Source organism: Myotis yumanensis, unplaced genomic scaffold (assembly GCF_028538775.1).
Source record: "Myotis yumanensis isolate MYYU_CA2020_CCGP unplaced genomic scaffold, mMyoYum1.0.hap1 SCAF_7, whole genome shotgun sequence".
NCBI classification, from domain to species: domain Eukaryota; kingdom Metazoa; phylum Chordata; class Mammalia; order Chiroptera; family Vespertilionidae; genus Myotis; species Myotis yumanensis.
The window spans coordinates 66,989,772-67,010,861 of record NW_027223758.1 but is presented as its reverse complement, the minus strand read 5'-3'; the positions used below and the strand labels follow the sequence as shown (position 1 = coordinate 67,010,861).

Below are 21,090 nucleotides of genomic sequence, written 5' to 3'. Positions count from 1 at the left end.
TTACCCTTGCTTCAAGGAATGGCAGTGAAACTTCAAAATAAATATCTGTCTCCCTGAGTTTACACCCAAAAGAACTGAGAGCCTGTGTCCACCAAAAGATGTAACACGAATGGTCATAATAACCAAAACTGGAAATAACGCAAATATCCACCACAGGAGAATGGATGAGTAAATTGTGGTACATTCATTCCATGCTACTGCACAGCAATAAAAAGAGTAGGTCAACAACATGGGTAAATCTCACAGACAGAACAGTGAGCAAAAGGCCCCAGACATAACGAAAGAGCCCATTTTTACATAAAATTCAAGGACAGGCAAAATCAATTAATGCTAACCAATCAGCAGTTATCCTTGGGGAGGGGGCATTATTGGGATGGGACACAGAGGAGCCCGCATTTAGAACGGCAACCTTTACTATATATGAGTTATACCTCCTAAAAAGATCACTATTTTAAAGAATAGTTTTTACTGATGTTAAGAGAGAGAGGAAGAGAGAGGGAGAGAGATTGAAACATCAATGATGAGAGAGAATCATTGATCAGCTGCTTCCTGCATGCCTCCAACTGGGGATCGAGCCCACAACCTGGGCATGTGCCCTGACAGAGAACTGAATCAGCAACCTCCTGGTACACAGGACAATGTCCAACCGAGTCACACCAGCCAGGGCAAGAGGTAATTTAAAAAAAAAATACACTGTAATAAATTGCAATCTGAAATTATAATAACTTTTAAGTTGTAACAGATTGTAATAAAGAGATGTAATAAACAGTATGTGTTCAGTAAATACTTGCTGAATGAATGAGTGAATGACTGAATGAATGAATGAAAAGTTCCGATCCCCGTGCTACCAGGGACCAGTCATGCAGTGACCCACAACAGGTCTCTTTCCATCTCTAAGCCTCAGCTTTCTTACCCAAAACACTGAGCTCAGAATTGTCAACGTGCAGGTCACTGTCCAGATTAATCAAGACATGTGGGCAGGCGGGCGGGGCGGTGGGGGGAGTCCTGCTTGACCAAGTCCTTTGTGTGCTATACAGGCTCGCACTTCTGACCCCCTCCTGCCCTGTCTCCCCTTCTCCCCTGGGACCAGGACCCTGGAGCCCCAAGGACTGAAGGCAGCTTCCCAGAGAGTGAGGTCACACGAGAAAGCCAGGCCCGGGGAGCACTGGGGCCTCCACCGTGCACACAGAGGGCCTATTGACGTCCTCCCGAAACTCCCCAGAGCCACTGCCAAAACGGAGCCTGGACCCAATTATTCATCTCCCTGCCTGCACATTCAATGCCCAGTGCAGGGGCTGGAGGTGTCAGGCTCCCAGGGGCGCCTGGGAAGGGATTTTCTGCTGGCTGGAAGCCAGGGGGCTTGGCACAAGGAGGCTAGAAGACAAGATGGTCACGTTGAGCAAGGAGAAAGTCCTGAGTCGGGGAGTGGAAGCCTGAGTCGGGGAGTGGAAGCCTGAGGCTGAGTCCTCCTGACCCACCAGGCACAGTTTGCTCACAGGACTGAGAGGCCCTGGGGGCTGCAGGGAGCCTGCTACAGGAAGACAAAAGCAGCTGAGAGCGAGGCATCCCAGACCCCCGAGCACCCGCTAAGCATCGCGCAGGGAGGAAGCAAGGCACACAGCAGCAGGGACAGTCTGCAAAGGGACCAACTCAGGTGTCCACACCTTGACATTGTCCTCCGTGAGGCCCTTCTCCGCTGAGTCCACCACGTTCTGCCGGATGCGATGCAGAAATGCCTGGAGGAGAGAAGCAGGAAGATATGAGTGTCCACGCCTTGATCTCCCAGGGGTGGCCCGAAAGAAAGGTCTCAAGTTCAAATACCAAGTAGGACCCAGGAAGTACCACAGTCCAGGGACATGGGCAGCGAATCAGGAAAAACTATTCTTCCATTCAGTCAACAAATGTTTATTGAGCATCTACTACATCAGGCCCTGTGCAGAAAACACCACCGAGCCCTGCCCTGCTTCACCACCATGGGCCCCTCTCAGACTATTATTCACTTTCCCTTTTTTTCTTTTTCTAAAAGTTTAATTTCTAAATAATAACACATTCACATGGCTCAGAAATACCAAAAAATATGTCTCCTACACTGCAGGCCCCATCCATCTAGTCCTTCCCCAGCCCCCACAGGAACCACCACTACTAGGTCCTATTACATCCTTCCAGAAGATCTTTATGTAAAAAATGCACACACATGCTGGTCAGAGTACAAACGTCCAGTTATAAGATGAACAAGTTCTAGGGATCTAATGTATACCCAGTGATTACAGTTAATGCTGTATTATATAGTTGAAAGTTGCACTGTGGTGATAATCACTTTGCAGCATATACATGTATTAACCCAACACATTGTACACAGTTACATGATGTTATATGTCAAATATCCTATCTAATAAAAGAGAAACATGGTAATTAGCCGTACAGCCGCTACCCTTCCCATTGGCTAATCACTGAGATATGCAAATTAACTGCCAGCCAAGATGGCGGCCGGCAGCTAGGCAGCTGACTCGAACAGGGAGGCTTGCTTGCTCCAGTGACAGAGGAAGCCAGGTTCCCCGCCTGCCTTGCCGGCCTCTCAGCTGCTCTCTAAGAAACATTGTAACAAATATAGAAGCTAAACAAAACCCCAGAAACCTGCTTTCAATCAGCCAGGCTTCAGCCAGCCGGACCGCAACATTGTTTCAAATACAGAAGGTAAACAAAGGCCAGAAACCTGCTTTCAGCAGCCAAGGCCTCAGAGCTAAAGCTGGCCCAGAATTAAAAAAAAAAAAAAAAAGGAGCGGTTGGGAGCTTCAGTCACCCACCAGCCTGAAAACGGCCCTCAGCCCCTCACCCAGGCTGGCCAGGCACCCCAGTGGGGACCCCCACCCTGATCCGGGACACCCTTCAGGGCAAACCAGCCGGCCCCCACCCGACCCGTGCACCAGGCCTCTATCCTATATAGTAAAAGGGTAACATGCCTCCCAGCACCGGGATCAGCGGAGCAGTGAGGCCTCCCGGCACCGGGATCAGCGTGACAGGAGGCAGCGACCAAGGCCCCTGATCGCCCTGCGGCTCTGTGTGTGACAGGGGGCAGGGCCACAACCTCCCTATCCGCCCTGCTCTGTGTGTGACAGGGTGCAGCGCCCCAACCCCCTGATCGGCCCTGCTCTGTGTGTGACAGGGTGCGGCGCCCCAACCCCCGCCCCCCACGGGCCCTGCTCTGTGTGTGACGGGGTAGAGCCATAACCTCCCCATCGGCCCTGCCTTGAATGTGACAGTGGTGGTGCCCCAACCCCCTGATCGGCCCTGCTCTGTGCGTGACAGGGGGTGGCGCTGCAACCTCCCTATCAACCCTGCCTTGAGTGTGACAGGGCGCGGTGCCCCAACCCCCCAATCAGCCCTACCCTGAGCATGACTAGGGGTGGCAGCGCAACCTCCCGATCTGCCCTGCTCTGTGCATGACAGGGGGCGGCGCCCCAACTCCCCAATCAGCCCTGCTCTGAGCCCGACCAGGGGCTGCACCTAGGGATTGGGCCTGCCCTCTGCCACCCGGGAGCAGGCCTAAGCCAGCAGGTCATTATCTCCCGAGGGGTCCCAGACTGCGAGAGGGCACAGGCCGGGCTGAGAGACCCCCTCCCCCCCCTGCACAAATTTTTGTGCATCGGGCCTCTAGTATCTCAATAAAGCTGGAAAAATGAACACACATGTGGATATACATGTACATACACATACATATATGTACATATATTCTTTTTTAAATATATTTTTATTGATTTCAGAGAGGAAGGGAGAGGGAGAGAGAGACAGAAATATCAATGATGAGAGAGAATCATGGGTCTGCTGCCTCTTACACACCCCCTACCTATTGAGGCTTGAGCCCGCAACCCGGGCATGTGCCCTGACTTGATCAATATTCAACCACTGAGCCATACCTGCCGGGCTATATATATAATATTCTTATTCCTTTTCCTTTTTCACATTCCAAAAAATGGCAGCAAACACCGGATGTGCTGGCCCTGCTTTTTCTACTTAATATAACTTATTTATCTCTCCCCGTCATCACACAGGAAGCATCGCATTCTCTTTTTACAGCTGCCCGGGATCCTACTGTATGGATGGACCACAGTCGGTCCTACCACTTTTTTCAGGGGCTCGGAAGAGAGAAATCATTTCTCTCCTGGGTGATGTGTCAGGCAACAGAGGAGAGGAGCAGTGGGGTCTGTGGGGAACAGGCAGCGCCGAAGGAGTGGCCACTTGTCCCCTCCGAGGGTGGCCCGGTGGGAAGGCAGCAGGCCCCATATCACCAGATGTTCTGGGTTTGGGTTTTTGGGGTGTGTTGTTTTTTCTCTAAGAGAAGCCAGAAATTAGGATTTCTTAAAAGTAAAGTCTCCCAATTTTTAAATGTTGTCAAAACAGCCCTCCGTTTCCGTGAGGAATTGGATATTAGGGGTTGAGCATGAAAGTGGGGGGACCAGAGTAGAGGGGTGCAGCCGTGCTGATGGTGGCCTGGCTGGTGTGGGTTGGAGAGCAGACAATGGAAGAGTTACTGAGAAAGTCTGGTGGATGGGCAAGGGGACAGAACAAATACGGGACAGAAAGGTGGAAATGGGAGACAGCACAAGAGGGAGACCTAGGCCAGTCATGCACTGCAAACCCGCCTGGTTTGTCTGGACTCTAGGACTCAGCCCCAAGTTGACCTGGCAACAGCCAGGTGGAGACCCTGCAAAAATGACTTCATGGTCCTGTCATGGCCACAGGGCCAGGATGAGCTATGGTGGCCAGCAGGAGCCCTCCCTGCAGCAGCTGATTAAAACACAGGGACTCCGGGAGCGGGGAGCCGGATGAGCACACACTGTCCCTGTCAGAGCTCAGCTGCAGGTTAATTAAGTGCATGTCTCATCCAACCACGCTTGTCTGAGGAGATCTCTAAGTGGTGGGGAGGTGGAGGGGACAGTCCAGAATGGAGGGAAGCAGGGGAAGGTGGCAGGAAGGAGGCTGGCCCTCCACCGATGGCTGTCAGATCCTTGCCCATCACCCAGAGAGGTGTCCATGGCTGTGAGGAGTGGCCACTTGCAGGTCTCCACATGGGGGGCCACAGAGAGGAAAGTCAGGGACACAGAGCAAGGCAGCTTTGCCTCTGTCCCACTCACTGCAGGGCAATCTCCACCAGCCCCTCCGCCTGTGTTTACACTCCCAGCTTGGACTTCTCCCCAATATCCAGACTCCTACCCGGATTTCTGCCAACCCGACATCCCCACCTGGATGTCCAAGGGGCATCTCAAATTTAACCCATCCAAAGCCTAGCTCCTGATCCTTCCTCCAGCCCACACCACCAAGCTCTTCCCAGCCTGGTTAATGGCACCTCTGCTGGTGCTCCAGCCAACCCACCGGCCCACCCCAGTGGTCCTTGATCCTTGACCTCCTTTCCCTGACACTCCATATCCATCTGGTAGTATAGTAAATGCTCTCCTCTTCACCCTCCGCAGGTATTAGAAATCCGACCGCTGATCCCCATCTCCTCAGCCACCCATCTGATCCAAAGTCATCATCTTTCCTGCCTGGACTAATGCAGTCCCCTCCTCCCTGTCCCCCCCGCCCCCCACCACACCAAAAGTCTTCTCCACACAGACAGCCAGAGGGATTCTTTTAAATACTATGTAAATCAGATCCTGTCAATCCATGGCTTAAAACTCTCTACACTATACTTTAAAAAAGTCTAAATCTTTCCACAGTCCATAAGGTCCTAGTTAATCTCTCTAAACTCACCTTCCAGCATTCCATCCCCCGACACCTCAATAATCTTCAGCCATACCTTCATTCCCTCTATTCCTTCCACCTGTCAGGCACATTCCTGCCTCAGGACCTTTGCACATGCTCTTCCTACTAGCAGGATATTCTCCCCCAGCTCTCCTCTGGGCCAGCTTCTTCTCATTCATCTGGCCTTAGCTCAAATCTCACCTCCAAGAGGCCCTCCTGTCTTCATGCACTTATCACCTTCCTGTCTGGCATTAAAAGCGGACTTAACAAATAAAAAGACTAAGGTTAAGCAATCTACACCAGCTCCTAAGAGAGAGGCCAAGACAAGAAGGGAGCATGGCTGGAAGGAAACTTTTACCCTAATCCAACAGCAGAGGCCAGGTTTGGAAACTGATAATTTGGTTTACACCGCAGTCCTTCTCCTCCCTGCTCTGTGTGCGACCTCGGGAAAGTACATTAGCTTCTTTGAGCCTCAGTGTATTTTTCCCAAATACAGAGAACTTATAATAGTGTCTTGCCTTCTAGAATGTATCAGAATAAAGTAAGTGGAAGCTCCATGAGGGCAGGGACCTTGCCTCCCTTATTCCCAGCTGTCACCCAGGGAAGGGATAGAATGTGCCTGGCACAGTGCCTGACACATGGCAGGAGCCTCAACTGGGGCCACTTGGCAACCTGCTGATTTTTCTTCTCAAAGGATAATGCGTGGAGGGGACAGGGCCCAGGAGTTCCCAGACGATGTTTTAACGGGGCCTGTGATGCTGCTGGGAAATCCAGCCTCCAGACTCCTCAGACTGCAGGGAGACAAAGCACAGCCAGGGACAGAAGGAAGCTGGGCGTGCAGTGAGGCTGACCTAGATCGGGGCTTCCTGTCCCGGTTTCTTCACACGAGCAGGGCCACCACTATTGTGCTGGGACAATGAGAGGCTCAAGCCACCCACAGAGGAGCCGCAAACAGGCCAGTGTGATGGGCTCAATGGGCAGCTCGTGACCCGGAAAGAATGGGCAGGCAGGGGCTACGGGCCCAGCCTCGTGCTACTCAGGACATGACCGGCTTTTCCAGGCGGCGCCAATGCCCTTGGTGCAGGCGGGGATTGAAGGGACCCACTGGGGCAGCTCCTTGTCCCAGCCTGACAGCTCTGGCACACTTGGCCAAAACAGCTCTCAGCCTGGAGACCTCCCATAGAGATGAGACTTCTCAGGATTTCCCGGGCCGCCTGCGACCCGACCGGGCTTCACCATGGAATCTTTGTCCGTGCCGCACCGCTGCCTGGGCCACTGCCCTGCGTCTGCCCAGGTCCTCCTCTCTATGATGATGAGCATGAAATACACCAAGGACCCAGAAAAAAGACAGAGAAAAATTTAACACCCACACACAGAGGCATCATGGGGCAAATCTTAGCACTGAGTCAAATTTGCTGTAAACCATCACCAGAAAGAAATTTATCAAATCTGGGGAGGTGCGGCCTGGGAAGGGGCATAAGGGAGCCCTCAGAGGTACTGGCAATGTTCTTCTTGGTCACAGTGGTGGGGGCTCAGGTGAATGCACATGCACAGCCTCCTCAGCGAGCACCTAGGGTTAGTTCACTTTTCTCAGGTACCATGTGAATCACCCCCTCCCAGGACAAACAGGAAGAAATCCATCATTACAGAGAGAGGTGGGCCACCTGGGCACCTGCCCTCCTCACAAGGCACCTCTGGCCCTGGAGGCGGTGCCTTTGCTCGCTTCCCTCGTACCTGTGAATCGAGAGGCAAGAAAGAATACTATTTTACATATTGGATGACACACACATTTCTATAAACGTGTTCGAGTAAGTTGCTTTTCCCATTCATGACATCTTCCACATTTATCCACATAAATACACACACTTGGCAGTACCTGCCATCCAGACCCCAGCCACACCCCTTCCCCAGGGGGTGCCCGCCAGTACCCCTTCCAGCCACCAGTACCCACATCTCTGGGCTTACCCAGAGCCACACAGCCAGAGGGGCAGAGGTGGGCCTCAAAGCCAGGCAGTCTGGCCTGGTGATTAGTCCCCTACACACATCATCAGTGAGTCACTACAGACAAGCACACAGGGCATAAGCATAAAACAGGTAGCAGCTGCCCTAGGGGGTGCCCCTGGGAGCTGCCATCTGTCTGGAACCTGTGGCTACAGCCTTGGGAGGATAAATCCCTCCCTGGAGATAACAGGAATAGAAAGAAGCCTGGAAGCCACTCTCGGAGACTAACTGGCAATCTGATCGCTGAGTGGAGGGCCTAGATGCCCCCAAGGACATCCCCATCTTGGCGAGGGTGACCTCACCAGACATATGGCGAAATCTGAGAGGGCCAGGGGACCAGTTAGAAAGGAGGGGAGGTGGGAGGCAGGGCAGCCCCAGATCAGAGCAAGGACAGAGGAGAGGGGGTGCCTGAGGACTCCATCCTCCCATCTGGACTGGGTGGCTGGAGGTCCAGGGAAGCAGCGTGTCACTGGGTAGCAGGGGTCTGCGTCCAAGTAGTAACAATAAACTAGTAGTAACAATAGCACAGGAGGGCTTTGCACAGCCTGCTCTAAGCAACCCCACGCAAGCCAAATGCCCACTGACTCCTCCAAAGCCCAGATGCGATGCTCCATCCATTCAAGTTGTGGGCATTTATCCCACAGGGAAAAAGAAATCTCACACATGGCAACAAGATTTAGCTTCAGTATCTGATGTATAATTCTATCATTTGGAGTTTAGTTAAGTAAACTGTCCATCTTTTTAAAAATATATTTTATTAATTTCAGAGAGAAAGGAAGAGGGAGAGATAGAAACATCAACAGTGAGAGAGAATCATTGATGGGCTGCCTCCTGCACGCTCCATACTTGGGGATCGAGCCCACAACCTTGGCATGTGCCCTGACCGGGAATCGAACCTGACCTCCTGGTTCATAGGTCTACGCTCAACCACTGAGCCACACTGGCCAGGCAAATTGTCTATCTTGACAAAAGAAAATCATGTTAAAACTGGTTTGCAGAAGTCTATTTAATGATACGAAAAAAGGTTGTTGATGTATCTCTAACTCTAAAAATAACCCAAGTCACAGAAGAGAACAGAAAATGTAATCTAATTTGGGGTTAAATAAATTATCGCTACATAAACATAGAAAAAGAAAGTGTAGAATACCCTAAACTTGTGTGAGACAATGGCCAAGATTACTAGCTGTCCCCTAACATCTGGTCTCTCCTTTTCCTTTAGAAATAGAACCCCAGATTTTATAATAAAGGTGGTATTTCCCAACTTCCCTTGTAGCGAGGTGTGGCCTTGTGACTAAGTTTGGTCCAGGAGACCTGGATGTGTTAGGCACAACTACCTGAAAGCATCCTCAGGGATGAGGAGGCAAACAGGGAAGGAGTCTCTTCTGCTGCTCCTCCTTCCTACGGATTAACTAGCAAATGTGACGCCTGGAGGTCAGGCAGCCATCCTGTACCATGAACGGACCGCCTTGTGTTGACCAGGATGAAGAAGCAATTCAGAAGGCGTTTATGTCTCTAATGACAGCAGAGCCAACATATCTGCCCAGAGCTGCCTATAATGCAGTAAGAAAGAAAAGAAATTTCATCTCATTTAAAGCACTGTTCTTTGGGCTCTATCTATAGCCATGAAACCTAAATCTGAGAGTAGAATTATCAGTGATTTCAAGTTTCTTCTTTCTTCATTTCTGTTTTTTTCCCCAAGTTCTACAATGAACACGCTACCTGTAAGGAGAGGTTACTAAATGTACTAGGCTCTCTCTTGCCCGCCCCAATTATCACTTCCTCAGCATCTTCCCTCAATTATCACCTCCCTCAGGAGGCTGGTCTGCATTCTCTCCTGGAGGACTCGGTGTGAAGAGGGCAGTGTCTGCAGGCAGAGAGGGAACCAGGAGCCAGATGACAGGCTTTCCTTCTGCAGTGGGGCCTCCGGGCTGCCCACCCTCCTTCTCTGTACTGACTCTGGAAACCACAAAGCTCCCCCCAGGAAGGTGCCCATCCTGGCCACCCGCCGTAAGCGGGCCTGGCTCTTCCACAACGTGGGGCAGAATAAACGGCCTTTCCCCATCTACAGCCCCTATTGCCACCCAGGCTGCGATTAAAAGCCTTCCCGCTCTATTCTCAGCAGGCACCCCCTTTGGGACAGGCATGTGCTGAGAACAGGGACTCGCTGGCCCAGGACTTGCTTTCCCCGAAGACCCAATTTCAGATCTCAGACATCATCTCCAAGGAAGGTTACATGTTCAGTCACAGCTGCTGTACAGCGAGGACTGAGAAGATAACCTTCCTTTCACAACTTCAAACGTACTCCTTTAGGTCACATCCCAGACAGCACCTTATGAATTATACATATTACACAGCATTCATGTCATCCTCTAGGAACAGCGCAGATATGCTGCACTGTGCTTGACAGATGACTCTCCTCCTATAAGCACTAACAACAAGCTACAGTGAGGCCTCCACACTGTGCCATGAGCACACCCAGCAGTCCGGCCTCAGGGCTCTTGCACTTGCTGTTCCCTCTGTCTGGAAGACTCTCTCCAGATATCCACAGGGCCCTTCCCTTATTTCACTCCCATCTAGAATCAAATGACACTTCTGAGAGGCCCTCTCCCACTGCCCCATGTAAAGCAGAAGCCCCCGCCCCCCGCCCCCTCACTCTACCTTATCCTTCCTCGTCTCCCCCTGCAGCACTTGCCTCCACAGATACTTATCTATTCCTCTGCCTGCTGCCCATTTGCCCTCTGCAATGTCAGCTCCAGGAGGACAGACCTGTGCATGCGGCACTCACCCCTGGGCCTAGACCAGTGCCTGGCACAGAGCAGAGCTCAGTAAAAATGAGCTCAGTGGGTGACTGATGACCAGCTTGTCTGTCCTCCCTACAATTCCATGAGCTATGCTGTGAGGATCCCCTTTTAAAGGAAAAAGGAACCTGGGGTGTGAATCACCAGCAGGGCCCTGGGGTCAGACTCTGTGTCTGGGTAACAGGGTCTCACCTTTCAAGGTGCTAAAGTGAGAATTAAACACAACACAGCTCGTGTCAACAGCCTGGTGCCTCTGTGTTTCCCTTGACCCCCACGCTGGGAGTCTCCAGATCCAGGGCGGCACCAGGATCACAGGAGGTGCCCAATAAGTGCTCAAAAAACGAGCATGGAAGGGACGGGCACTTTTTAAAAATATATATATTTTATTGATTTTTACAGAGGAAGGCAGAGGGATAGAGAGTTAGAAACATCGATGAAAGAGAAGCATCGACCAGCTGCCTCCTGCACACCCCCTACTGGGGATGTGCCTGCAACCAAGGTACATGCCCTTGACCGGAATCAAACCTGGGACGCTTCAGTCCCCAGGCTGACGCTCTATCCAGTGAGCCAAACTGGTTAGGGCAGGGACGGGCACTTTAATCCCATGTTGCCCTGAACAAAAGTGGGCCCCTTACCACTGGCCTCAGCATAAGAGGCACTGTTCCTGGACCTATGAAAAGATTGGAGGCCTTAAAAACATGAGTGCTAGCCCCAAATTCAAAAAGAAAGCTGTGCCGTAATAATTAGTACATCTTGACTTAAAGGTCTACAAAGCACAAACTACATCAGTGCATCAAGTACCAACCATCTCTGTCATGGCTGATACACACAGAGGGTAGCCTGTGGGCACATTTTAGCAGGTTTACCATGACGGGAGCCTTGGGCTGGCTCCCTTCCCAGAAGCAAGCCCTGAGACAAGGATTTGGGTAAAAGTAGTTGAATTGGGAGATGACCCTGCAAACACAGGCAGGGAAGGGCAGCCAATATAGAGAATGAGATCAAACGAGTGGTCAGGGTGGGTGACGGGGCTTGATCCCTTTCAGAACTGGGAGCCAGTGTAGAACACGCACTTCTGAGTAATCCCCCAGAGGGTAAAGGAGCTGGGACATTTATACACTGGTCAGTCCTGTTGGTCACTGATGGAGGGCAGGAGGGGGCTGTGAATTCCCTGGCACTTCCGGTCTGTGCAGAAGCCACTCTGCTGGCCAGACAAAGCCACCAGCAAAGACTGCAGGTGCTGGCAGTAGAGTATAGAGAGTATCCTCAGGGAGTCCAAACCCTGATGTAGATAAACATGAACCTACTGGGTTTCCTAAGGAAACGTCTGGAATTGGATTGACCCCACTTATAGACCTCCTACTATGTGTCAGGGACTTTTACATTTACTCTACATTATTTTTACTTATTGATACTTGGTTTTTCCACCCTAAAAACAGTACTATTCTCAGTTCTATCCAAGTCCCCTGGGGTGAGGTGAGGGGGGAAGGCTTTATGAACTGTAGTGTGCCACCATATCCCCATCACCACCACACAAAGCCATTTGCTGCCTCATCAGCACACCTCTCCACCTCACTCCATCCAACTGCCAAGCACATGACCTCAGTGAGTCACGGAACTTCTCAGAGTCTATTTCCTCATCCAAAAAAGAGGCAGTTGTGGAGGTTTAAGGAAGATGATGCAGGTAAAAACTCTGTTACTACAAAGACTTCCTGTAGGAAGTGGTACAGGGGCTGGGCCGAGAGAAGTGGACTGGACCACGCAAGGAAACAGGAAATTGCTTATGATTATATTCTGGGGGGAGAAAGCCATCAGCGGGTACTACCCATGCCAACAAACGTTACCCCGGGCCTACTGTGTGCCAGGCATCAAGCTGGGCACTGGAGACACAAAACACGACCCCGGGGTTTATTCATTCCTGCATTCATCCATTTAGTCAACGCTGACTGCACACCCACTGTGCTCAACAACACATCAGTGAATGAATAAATCAGATCGAATTCCTGCCTCATGGAGCAGTGGCAAGACAGACTATAACTGTGTTTTTTAATAAAATGGCAGGTAAGGATAAGTGCTATGAAGAAAACTAAAGCAGGATGAGGGAACAGAGAGGGACAGGGCTGGTCAGCTATTTCACCGCGATGTTCAGGGAAAGCCTGCCTGAGGAGATGACATTTGAGCAGTGTTGACCACAAAAAAGAAAATGCCTACAAGATGGACTCGTGGTGGCTAACTGGGTTCCAACTTAAAAACAGAGCCTAGCAGCCACTGCTGAACAGGGGTCTCAACAAGCCATACTTCAGGGCGAGGCCCGCACTGAACTGTCCACCTCCCACCCTGAACTGTACCCCTGCCCTCTGAGCCAACCCTTATAAAGGAGCTCCTGGAGTCATATTTCAACCATTCAGGGATGTGCTGCTATGTCTTCATTAGCATCTTCATTGACCCATCAGAGTGGCTCCATTCCAACCAACTCAGGTCACTGCTTTTTGGACCAATCAAACTGTGAGGATCTGGAGTCCTCATTTACATGAGGACAAGCCAATCAGGGACCAGAGGCAGGAACTTCTCTTTATATAAGTCAGCCACCCTCTGGCTCAGGAAGCCCACCAAAGACTGTGCTTGACCAAGCTGGACCTACAGCAATGAAGCTGTCTTGCTGGTGCAAAGCAGAGCTGACTTAGTGGGCTGGAGCGGAGCAGAGCTCTCTCCTAGACAGAGTCCAAGCTGCAACACTGGCTGCCTCGCCCCAGAGCCACCTCACAGCTGTGCTGTTCCACTGCCGTGCTGCGTTGTAACTGAGCTGTAACACTATCGAGCTGTCTCTCAGCCTGCTCTATCACAATTGAGCTGTTTGCACTGAACACAATTTACCCCCTTCATCTCACCCCCAATTGGGGGCTACCATTGGCACCAAATAGGCGCCAATGGCCATCAGTTGACAGCAGCTTTTCAGGGTCTGAGGTGAGGGAGCAGTTGTGTGGGTGTCTGAGAGAAGGGCATTCTAGGTGGAGGGAAAGTCAATGCAAAGACCCTGAATCACATTCGTCCTTCCAAGATCATCCTAACTAAATTATCTGTCCCTACTCCTACCCTGCTTTCTTCATCGCACCTGTCACTCTGAACATTATGTATGTCTATGCATTAGTCTACTGTCCATCTCCCCCACCAGAATGTCAGTTCAAAGAAGGCAATGATGTTTGTCTATCTAGGTCACTTATCCCCAAAGCTGAAGACTAGGCCCAGCACATAGGAGACCCTCACTCAATAAATATGTGTTTAACTGATTAATCAATTGGCTGGAAAACACTCCCCCTACTCATCCCCACCCAGTTTCTAAGTCCCCAAAAAAGGTGCCAGTTCTCACCCAGCCCCACCCCATCACCCACCATGGAGGAAGTTGAAGCAAAAACCCAAGTTGCTACAACCTGTTGTAAACAGGTCTGATGCAACAGTGGGGGGAGGGGAACCACAGAAGGGAAGCCACCACTCTTCCCCACACAGACCCCACTCCGGGGGCGAGGGCCCAGCCTGCCATCTCCCTGAACTCACCAACAACTCACCACTCCTTCAACAAAGATTCATGCAGTACCTCCTGCGTGCTATTGAGCTCTCACTCACGCTAACGGTCTCACTGATGGCCCTCAGGCATGTTTAGTTTGACCGGCAGTGGGCTTTGCGAAAAATTCAGACCCACATTTGAATATCAGAGGTCCCATTAAAATCCCAGCAGCTTTTTGAAAAAGCTGACCACTTGTCTCAAATGCCCACAAGGATGCAGAAGGCTGTGGGAGCGTGGCAGCTCTCATCTCTACCCTGAGTAGATGCCTCTCTGTTTTCCACCACCCAACCTGCTGCTGCACTCATCTTCCAGCCGGGCCCTAGACCACCCCCCCATCCTAGACACAAGCCTGACAAAAGGTGAAACCTGCCGATTTTCCTAATATACTCACCCAGGACAGACATCACTAATGGAGCACAGATCCCTTTCCTGCGGAGTCTTCTCGATGCTGTTCAGAATTTCTCTCCCCCCACTGTGGTCACCTATACCATAATGTGGTTTGAGAGCCTTCCTATTCTAACCCCAACTTCTCCGCACCCCTGAGGGACCCTCAGCTTTTTTCCTGAAGAATGGGCTCGTCAGAATGGGATTACAGCAGGGCCCATAGGGGTGGGGCCCTGGCATTGGAATAAATAATTCTCTGTTGTGGGGGCATCCTATACATGGTAGGATGTTAGCAGCATCCCAGGTCTCTACCCATTAGATGCCAGTAGCAGCCTCTAGTTGTGACAGCCAGAAATGTCTCCAAATATTGTCCAACGTCCCCTGGGGGCAGAGAGGGATCTCCCCCAGTTGAAAACTACTGCATTACAGCATAGTTAAGAAAAATGGCTCCAGAGCCAAGTATTTTGGGTACAAATCCTGGCTCAGTCATTTACTGGCTGTGTGACCCTCCGCAGCTTCTGTGTCTCAGTTTCTTTCTCTATGAAATGGGTGCCGATGGGTACATAGTTTCTTTTGGGGGGGTGTAGAAGATGTCCTTAAATTAGAAGGTGGCAATGGTTGCACAATTTTGTGAATATTCTAAAAACTACTGTGAATTAAGCACTTTAAGTAGGTAAATTGTATAGTATGTGAATTATATCTCAATAACCTGTTATGCACATACACATAAAGGTAGCTACGACATGGGGTTTTGTGAGAACTCGATGTTAGGATAAAGTACGTGTAGGTACAAAATGAGTCTTCGCCTTATTATCAGCATCAGCCCAAGCTGATCTGGGGCTTGCAGGGGCGGGTGGCTTCGAGGAAAAGCCTAAAGTGACCGAGACCATGGTGGCTGGGAACAGGCTCCACTATGGGTGGTATTTCCCGCCGGAATGTCCCAGACAAAGCCAACCAAGTCCTTGGGGCCCCAGGATGCAGGGCGGGGTGGCTGGACGTCCTGGGGTCCCCGTGCCCGTCTGCAGCAGGACAATGGGTGGAATGTGGTCTCCTCTCCATGGGGCTGACACTTGACATCTGAAGACAATGACTTTCAAGAGGTTTTGTTTTTTCCTGGTCCAACTTTTTTTTTTCCAATCTCCCCAAACAATTGTCCCTGGAGTTGGTGGGGAAGCCGTTCCCCCTCGGCTTGTGAAGGATTGTGTTTGGAGAGTCAGGAAACAATGCACAAAAGTGAGAGAATGTAAAAATAGTGGCATTCAGGGAACAGGCGAGGGAGGGGGTCTCAGCGTGGAGGTTTCCTCTGGTTTCTTTTTCCCAGCCCCTGCGCAGGCCCCTGGGAGGGAATTCAAGCCTGTGAAGAGGCTGCTGAGAGCACTGCCAGTCTCAGGAGCATAGACCTCTGCTGCTCAGAAGTAGTTTGGGCTTTTAAATTTAGGGAGTGTCGGCTATGTTCCCACTGCCTGCCACACCCTCGCCTCATCCCAGACAGCCCCACCCCCGTTTTACAGAAAAGGAGACGGAGGTTCTCCGTGGATGAAGCCCCAGGATATGCAGCCAAGTGGACAGAACTGGGATCTGACTTGGAGGCCATCAGAGTCCAGACACTGACCTTCTTGCCACATCCACTCTGACCTGGTCTTGTACAGTAGCCCTCACTCAACATCATCCAAGAACCTGCATAGGTTCTTGGAACTGTAACAAATGACATATAACAAAACCAATTTTCCCATAGGCTAATGGATGTGAACAAGGATTACGTTCCTAGGCATCTCATCAAGATTATAATGAAATGATGTTGAGCAAAATGATGTTATTCGAGGACCTACTGTACTCTCGGCTTCCCTAACTATCCACCCACATCCCACTGGTGATGGGACCACTTCACTGAAGTGGCCTCTTCCAAGTTCCGCGAGGGCAGGCACCTTTGCCCCCGTGGTCCAGCACGTGGTGTCTGGCCTTCCAGACCCCAGAGGTGAAGGGAGAGAGACCTTCCAAGGGGATCCTGCAGGTGCCATGGGGCAGAGACCCCAACTGCCCTGGCCCACTGTGATTGGCTGAATAATGCCCCTCGCCCCAAAAAAGATCCTAATCCCTGGACCTGTGAATATGTAACCTTATCCAGCGAAAGGGACTGTGCAGATGTGATGAAGTTAATGATCTTGAGATGGGAGATTATCCTGAACTTCCAGGTGGGCCCAGTGTAATCACAAGGGTCCTTACAAGTAAAAGAGGGAAAGAGGAGAGTGTCAGGGTGATGCAGGGAGAAATACTCCTCTGGCTACTGCTGGCTTTGAAGAGAGAGCAGGCCAGGAGCCAAGGGATATGGGCAGCCTCTGGAAACCAGAAAGGCAAGTAGATGGCTTCTCCCCTGAGCCTCCAGAGGGAACACGGCCCTGCCAACAACTTGATTTTTGCCCTGCACGTCCCATTTCAGACATCTGACCTCCAGAAATCTAAGATAATAAACCTGTGTTATGTGACCAACTCCATAGGAATTTGTTGCCACAGCAGCAAAAGGAAACTAGTAAAACCACTTAGCTTGAGAAGTGTCCATGAAAGAAAAAATAAACTTCCATCACATCTCCATTCATCGCAGCTGAACATAATCCTAATATCCCATTATTATTATGAATACATAATAGATATACAGTACAGCTATATATTTCATACATTATTTGTCTTATAATTAGTAAGCTGTGAAATGTCTTCTTTCCTCACCCCTAACTGTCTCTATTAACAAATATTCATTAAGGACAGATGGTCTGCTAACAATAATTAGTATAGTAGTTATCATAATAGAAACTATACTTAACTATCCAGCTCTACTCAGTTCCTGAGTTTAGTCAGCAAGAAGCCATTTAGTAAGATCAGGACACCAAGTTATCTGAACCATATGATGCCTGTGTTTTCAATGGAGTATGAACCCTAGAACCAGCTTCAATGTATGTGAAGTCCTTACCGTATGCCAACACCAAGAGTATGTGAGGAGGTGACTACTGCAACCCCGTTTCAGAGACAAGGAAACGGAGTCTTGGGGTCATGTGCTCAAGGTCACACAGGGAGGAAAGAACCGAGCCAGGACTATAGTGTCTCTTGGGTTCAAAAGCTGGGAGAACTTAGCTGGGAGTCGGGGAGTAGGGGGGCCTGGTGGGATGACCAGGAGTTGAGAGACCTAGATTATTTGGATATTCCTGATTAGAGAGACACTAGGCAAGTCCTAGAGGGATTTTTACACAATGAAAATGTGGTCACCTATGGCCCAGGGACCCTGAGAAGGGAGGGAAGAGGAGGGCAGGGGAGAGGCTCTGGTTCAAGTCCCCACCTACCAGCGGGGAGAAGCACACGAGTGTGACCTCGGTTTCCTCTTCTGTGAGTGGAGATTCAAACACCTACCTCAGAAGATGAAACAGATACCAAACCCCAACTTCAGCGTCACGGCAGAGTGAGGCTTGGTGAAATGATACCACTTACATTACCATCACTGGTCCTATTTTATCTGCCAGTACATCACAATCACAGAAACCCCCACCCCAACACACAAACCACACTGTATTTTCCTGACATTTCCCCAAAGCTGTCTCACTCCACTTCAGCCACACTAGCTAGTCCACCTTTTCCTAGGACACACCAGGCTTATTCCTGCCTCAGGGTCTTTGCACATACTGTTCCCTCAGCCTGGATAAATCATTACAGCACAAGGCAGGTCAATTGTCACCTCCTCAGAGAACCTGCCCTGCCTGTCCTGGCTGAAGTAGGCTCCCCTGACCCCCCACCCGGTCACTCTCCCCCACACCTTGTTTTAATTCCCTATGAAGCAGTTATCACAATCCACATGTAATTTTATGCATTGATTGGTTGTCCTGCTCTCCGTGGAGTACCAGCTATTTCTGTGCGTCTGGCTCACTGCTGTATCCACAGCCCTTGGTATGAGGCAGATAGAAGACGCTCAAAAAATACTTGTGAAGAGAAGAAAGGAGGGAAAGGTACAAAAGCCTCCGAACCTCTGTCTTTCCGTGGGTAATATCGGGTAAATCAGAGCCTCTATCTCTTAGGGCTCTTTGAGGATTAAAAGAAACATTACATGTCACACAAAGTGCTTAGCACAGGGAAAGGAACACAATAAAAGCTCAAATTTTTAAAAACCACAAATGTCCATCTGCCGGAGAATGGCTGAACAAATTGTGGTTTATTCACACAATGGAATTCAACTCTGCAATCAAAAGAAAAACTGTGACACACGCAACGATACAGATGTGTCCTAAAAACAGGACCCGAGCATAAACGGGTACAACCCTGAGTGACGCCGTGTCCACAAACACCAAAAAGCTGGCAAACCCCATCGTCGTCCTTTTCTAACCAAAAAGACAAAAGTCTTTACCTTTCTTTGCTGGGTACGGACTCACAAGGGGCATGAGGTGACCTCTGGGGTCCATGACTGTTCTAGATGTTTGCCTGATGGTGGTGCACAGTAAAAGCCCATGGAGATGGACACTGAAGGCTTGTGTGCTTCACTGTATGTCATTATACTGCGATAAAAATCATTCCAAAATTTTTTTTTTTCAGCAAAGTGATAGAAAGGATTGTTTCTAAGCACACAGGTTCATCATGCACTTGCCCCAGGCTCCAACAGCAACGTACCCCTCCCACGGCGGGCAAACCCAGGCCCCCACCCACACAGCCCTGGCTTCTGTGGGGCTTGTTGACAAAGAGACAAGCTGCCCTCCACACTCACGCTCTCACCGCCCTCCTCCCTCCACCCCCCGCCCCAGCCCAGCTTCTGAGAAGATACAAGAACAGGAAGACCGTCTGCTCTGAGGTTCTGAAGCAAAAAGGTCAAGGGACGGGGAGCAGGGGGCTCCCACTAAATAAGACATGCCATGAATCTAGGAGGATCCCATCGGGCTCCTGACAGGAGTCCCCCACCCACCACAAGCTCAGCGATAGCCACAGATTTTTGGCTCTACAATCACGGATAGGGCATCCAGGAGACCCAGCCCCGAGGACATCCTGGGCATTCGGACTGTCACACACCACTGCATGGTGCTTCCCTGCTTAAAACCCTTTGACAAAGGCTACCACTCTCAGAACGAAACCACACTCCCTACCACACACAGCCTGGAAGGTCTTACTCAACTTTACATCCTACACACACACCCAGCTCCCCTCTCCCTCCTCTCCTCCCACCCTGGCCCCTTTAATGTCCCAAGAACACACCTAGCTGTCCCCTCTGCCTGGAACACCTGTCCCAGGTGGCCACGTGATTCATTGCCTCACCCCCTTCGGGTCTTTGCTCAAACATCACTTCCCCTATGAGGCTCACTCTGACCACTCCACCTAAAACCGCCACAGCACCCATTGCCCTTAACTTGCTTCATTTTGTCCACAGCACCGATCACCCACTGATACTACAGACTTTTCTTATTCACTATCTAGGCTTCTCTTACTTAATATCTTCACTGTCTTATCTTTGTTGTAAACTCGATGGAGGTGAGAGCTTTTGTCTGCCTTGTGCATGGCTACATTCCTAGCACCTGGTTCATAGTAGGTGCTCAATAAATTACTCGTAGGCCCACGGAGGCAAACCAGAGGCTTGTCACAGGATTGACTTTCTCATCATTTTCGGCATTATTTGTGTTATCTTTACAATTTAAATGGCACAATTAGAAATCTGGTTCTAAAAGCCAGGTTGGGGGCCATCCCTAGGTCAGTGGGATGGGTATAAAAATTACCCAGGGAGCTTTTCAAAAAACACATTTGCCCAGGAGGTACACCAGGGAGTTCCAATCTGATTCAGGCCATCGGGGGAAAGCCAGGGAACCTGTGTCTTTGTAGAAGCTCAGGAGCAGGGAGGTCAGGAGTGGAACCGCGGTCAGGGAGGGCTGCTCCGGAGGACAGAGAGGATCCTGGCAAGCAGGTAAGATCGGGCTGAGCCAACTCCCAGGCCCTGCTATGCCAAGGCTCCAATTCAGTGGCATGGAAGGGCCAGGCACCTGCTTGTTTAATACACTTCCCCAGGTGCCTGTCACAGACACTGATGTTTAGGTAGTGCTGGCTGAGTCTGATCTTCTGGTTTAAATGTGTATAATGGCCTTTCATCGCGAAAATCAGTAAAATCCACAATAAGAAAACTGGAAGTCACACATTCCAACAGCACCCACTGCTAATTCTTTGGTGTGTCACCGTCAGCGGTTTTCCGGACAGTTTTGAAGGTACAACTGCCATCGCAGGTTGTACATAATTCAGGTGTCAGCTTCTCCTGCTCTGCAGCGGCTGGAGAAGTGGGTGCGGCTCGTGTACCTCCCCATTTCCCCATTTCGGGACACTCAGGTTGTTTCCAATGTTCTCACAGGGGGTGCTTCGATGAACATCTCGGTACCCAAAAGTACCAATCCACCCCATACTTAGGATTTTTTTCTTGGATTCCGTTTTAAGCTTGGGATCCCAGGGTCCCGGGGGCATCATGTTAGGGGGGTTCCCAATAAGTCTTTGCATCCATTTACTGCCCCAGAGTCATGCCAAAGGCGATGAGTCAGAGGGGCAGCCCCACCAGCATGCAGAGAGGACCTGAGGCCCAGAGAGCGACACAGTCACGGCTGCTGCTCGTTG

At 50.5% G+C, this 21,090-nt stretch overlaps 1 protein-coding gene across 1 annotated transcript in view; it reads right to left on the bottom strand.

The window, feature by feature from the left end:
- PREX1 (phosphatidylinositol-3,4,5-trisphosphate dependent Rac exchange factor 1) overlaps positions 1-21,090 on the bottom strand; it is a 176,565-nt gene that overhangs the window by 99,295 nt on the left and 56,180 nt on the right. Inside the window, 1 exon segment of the mRNA XM_070420776.1 lies at positions 1,665-1,736. Coding sequence (XP_070276877.1) covers positions 1,665-1,736 — 72 coding nt within the window.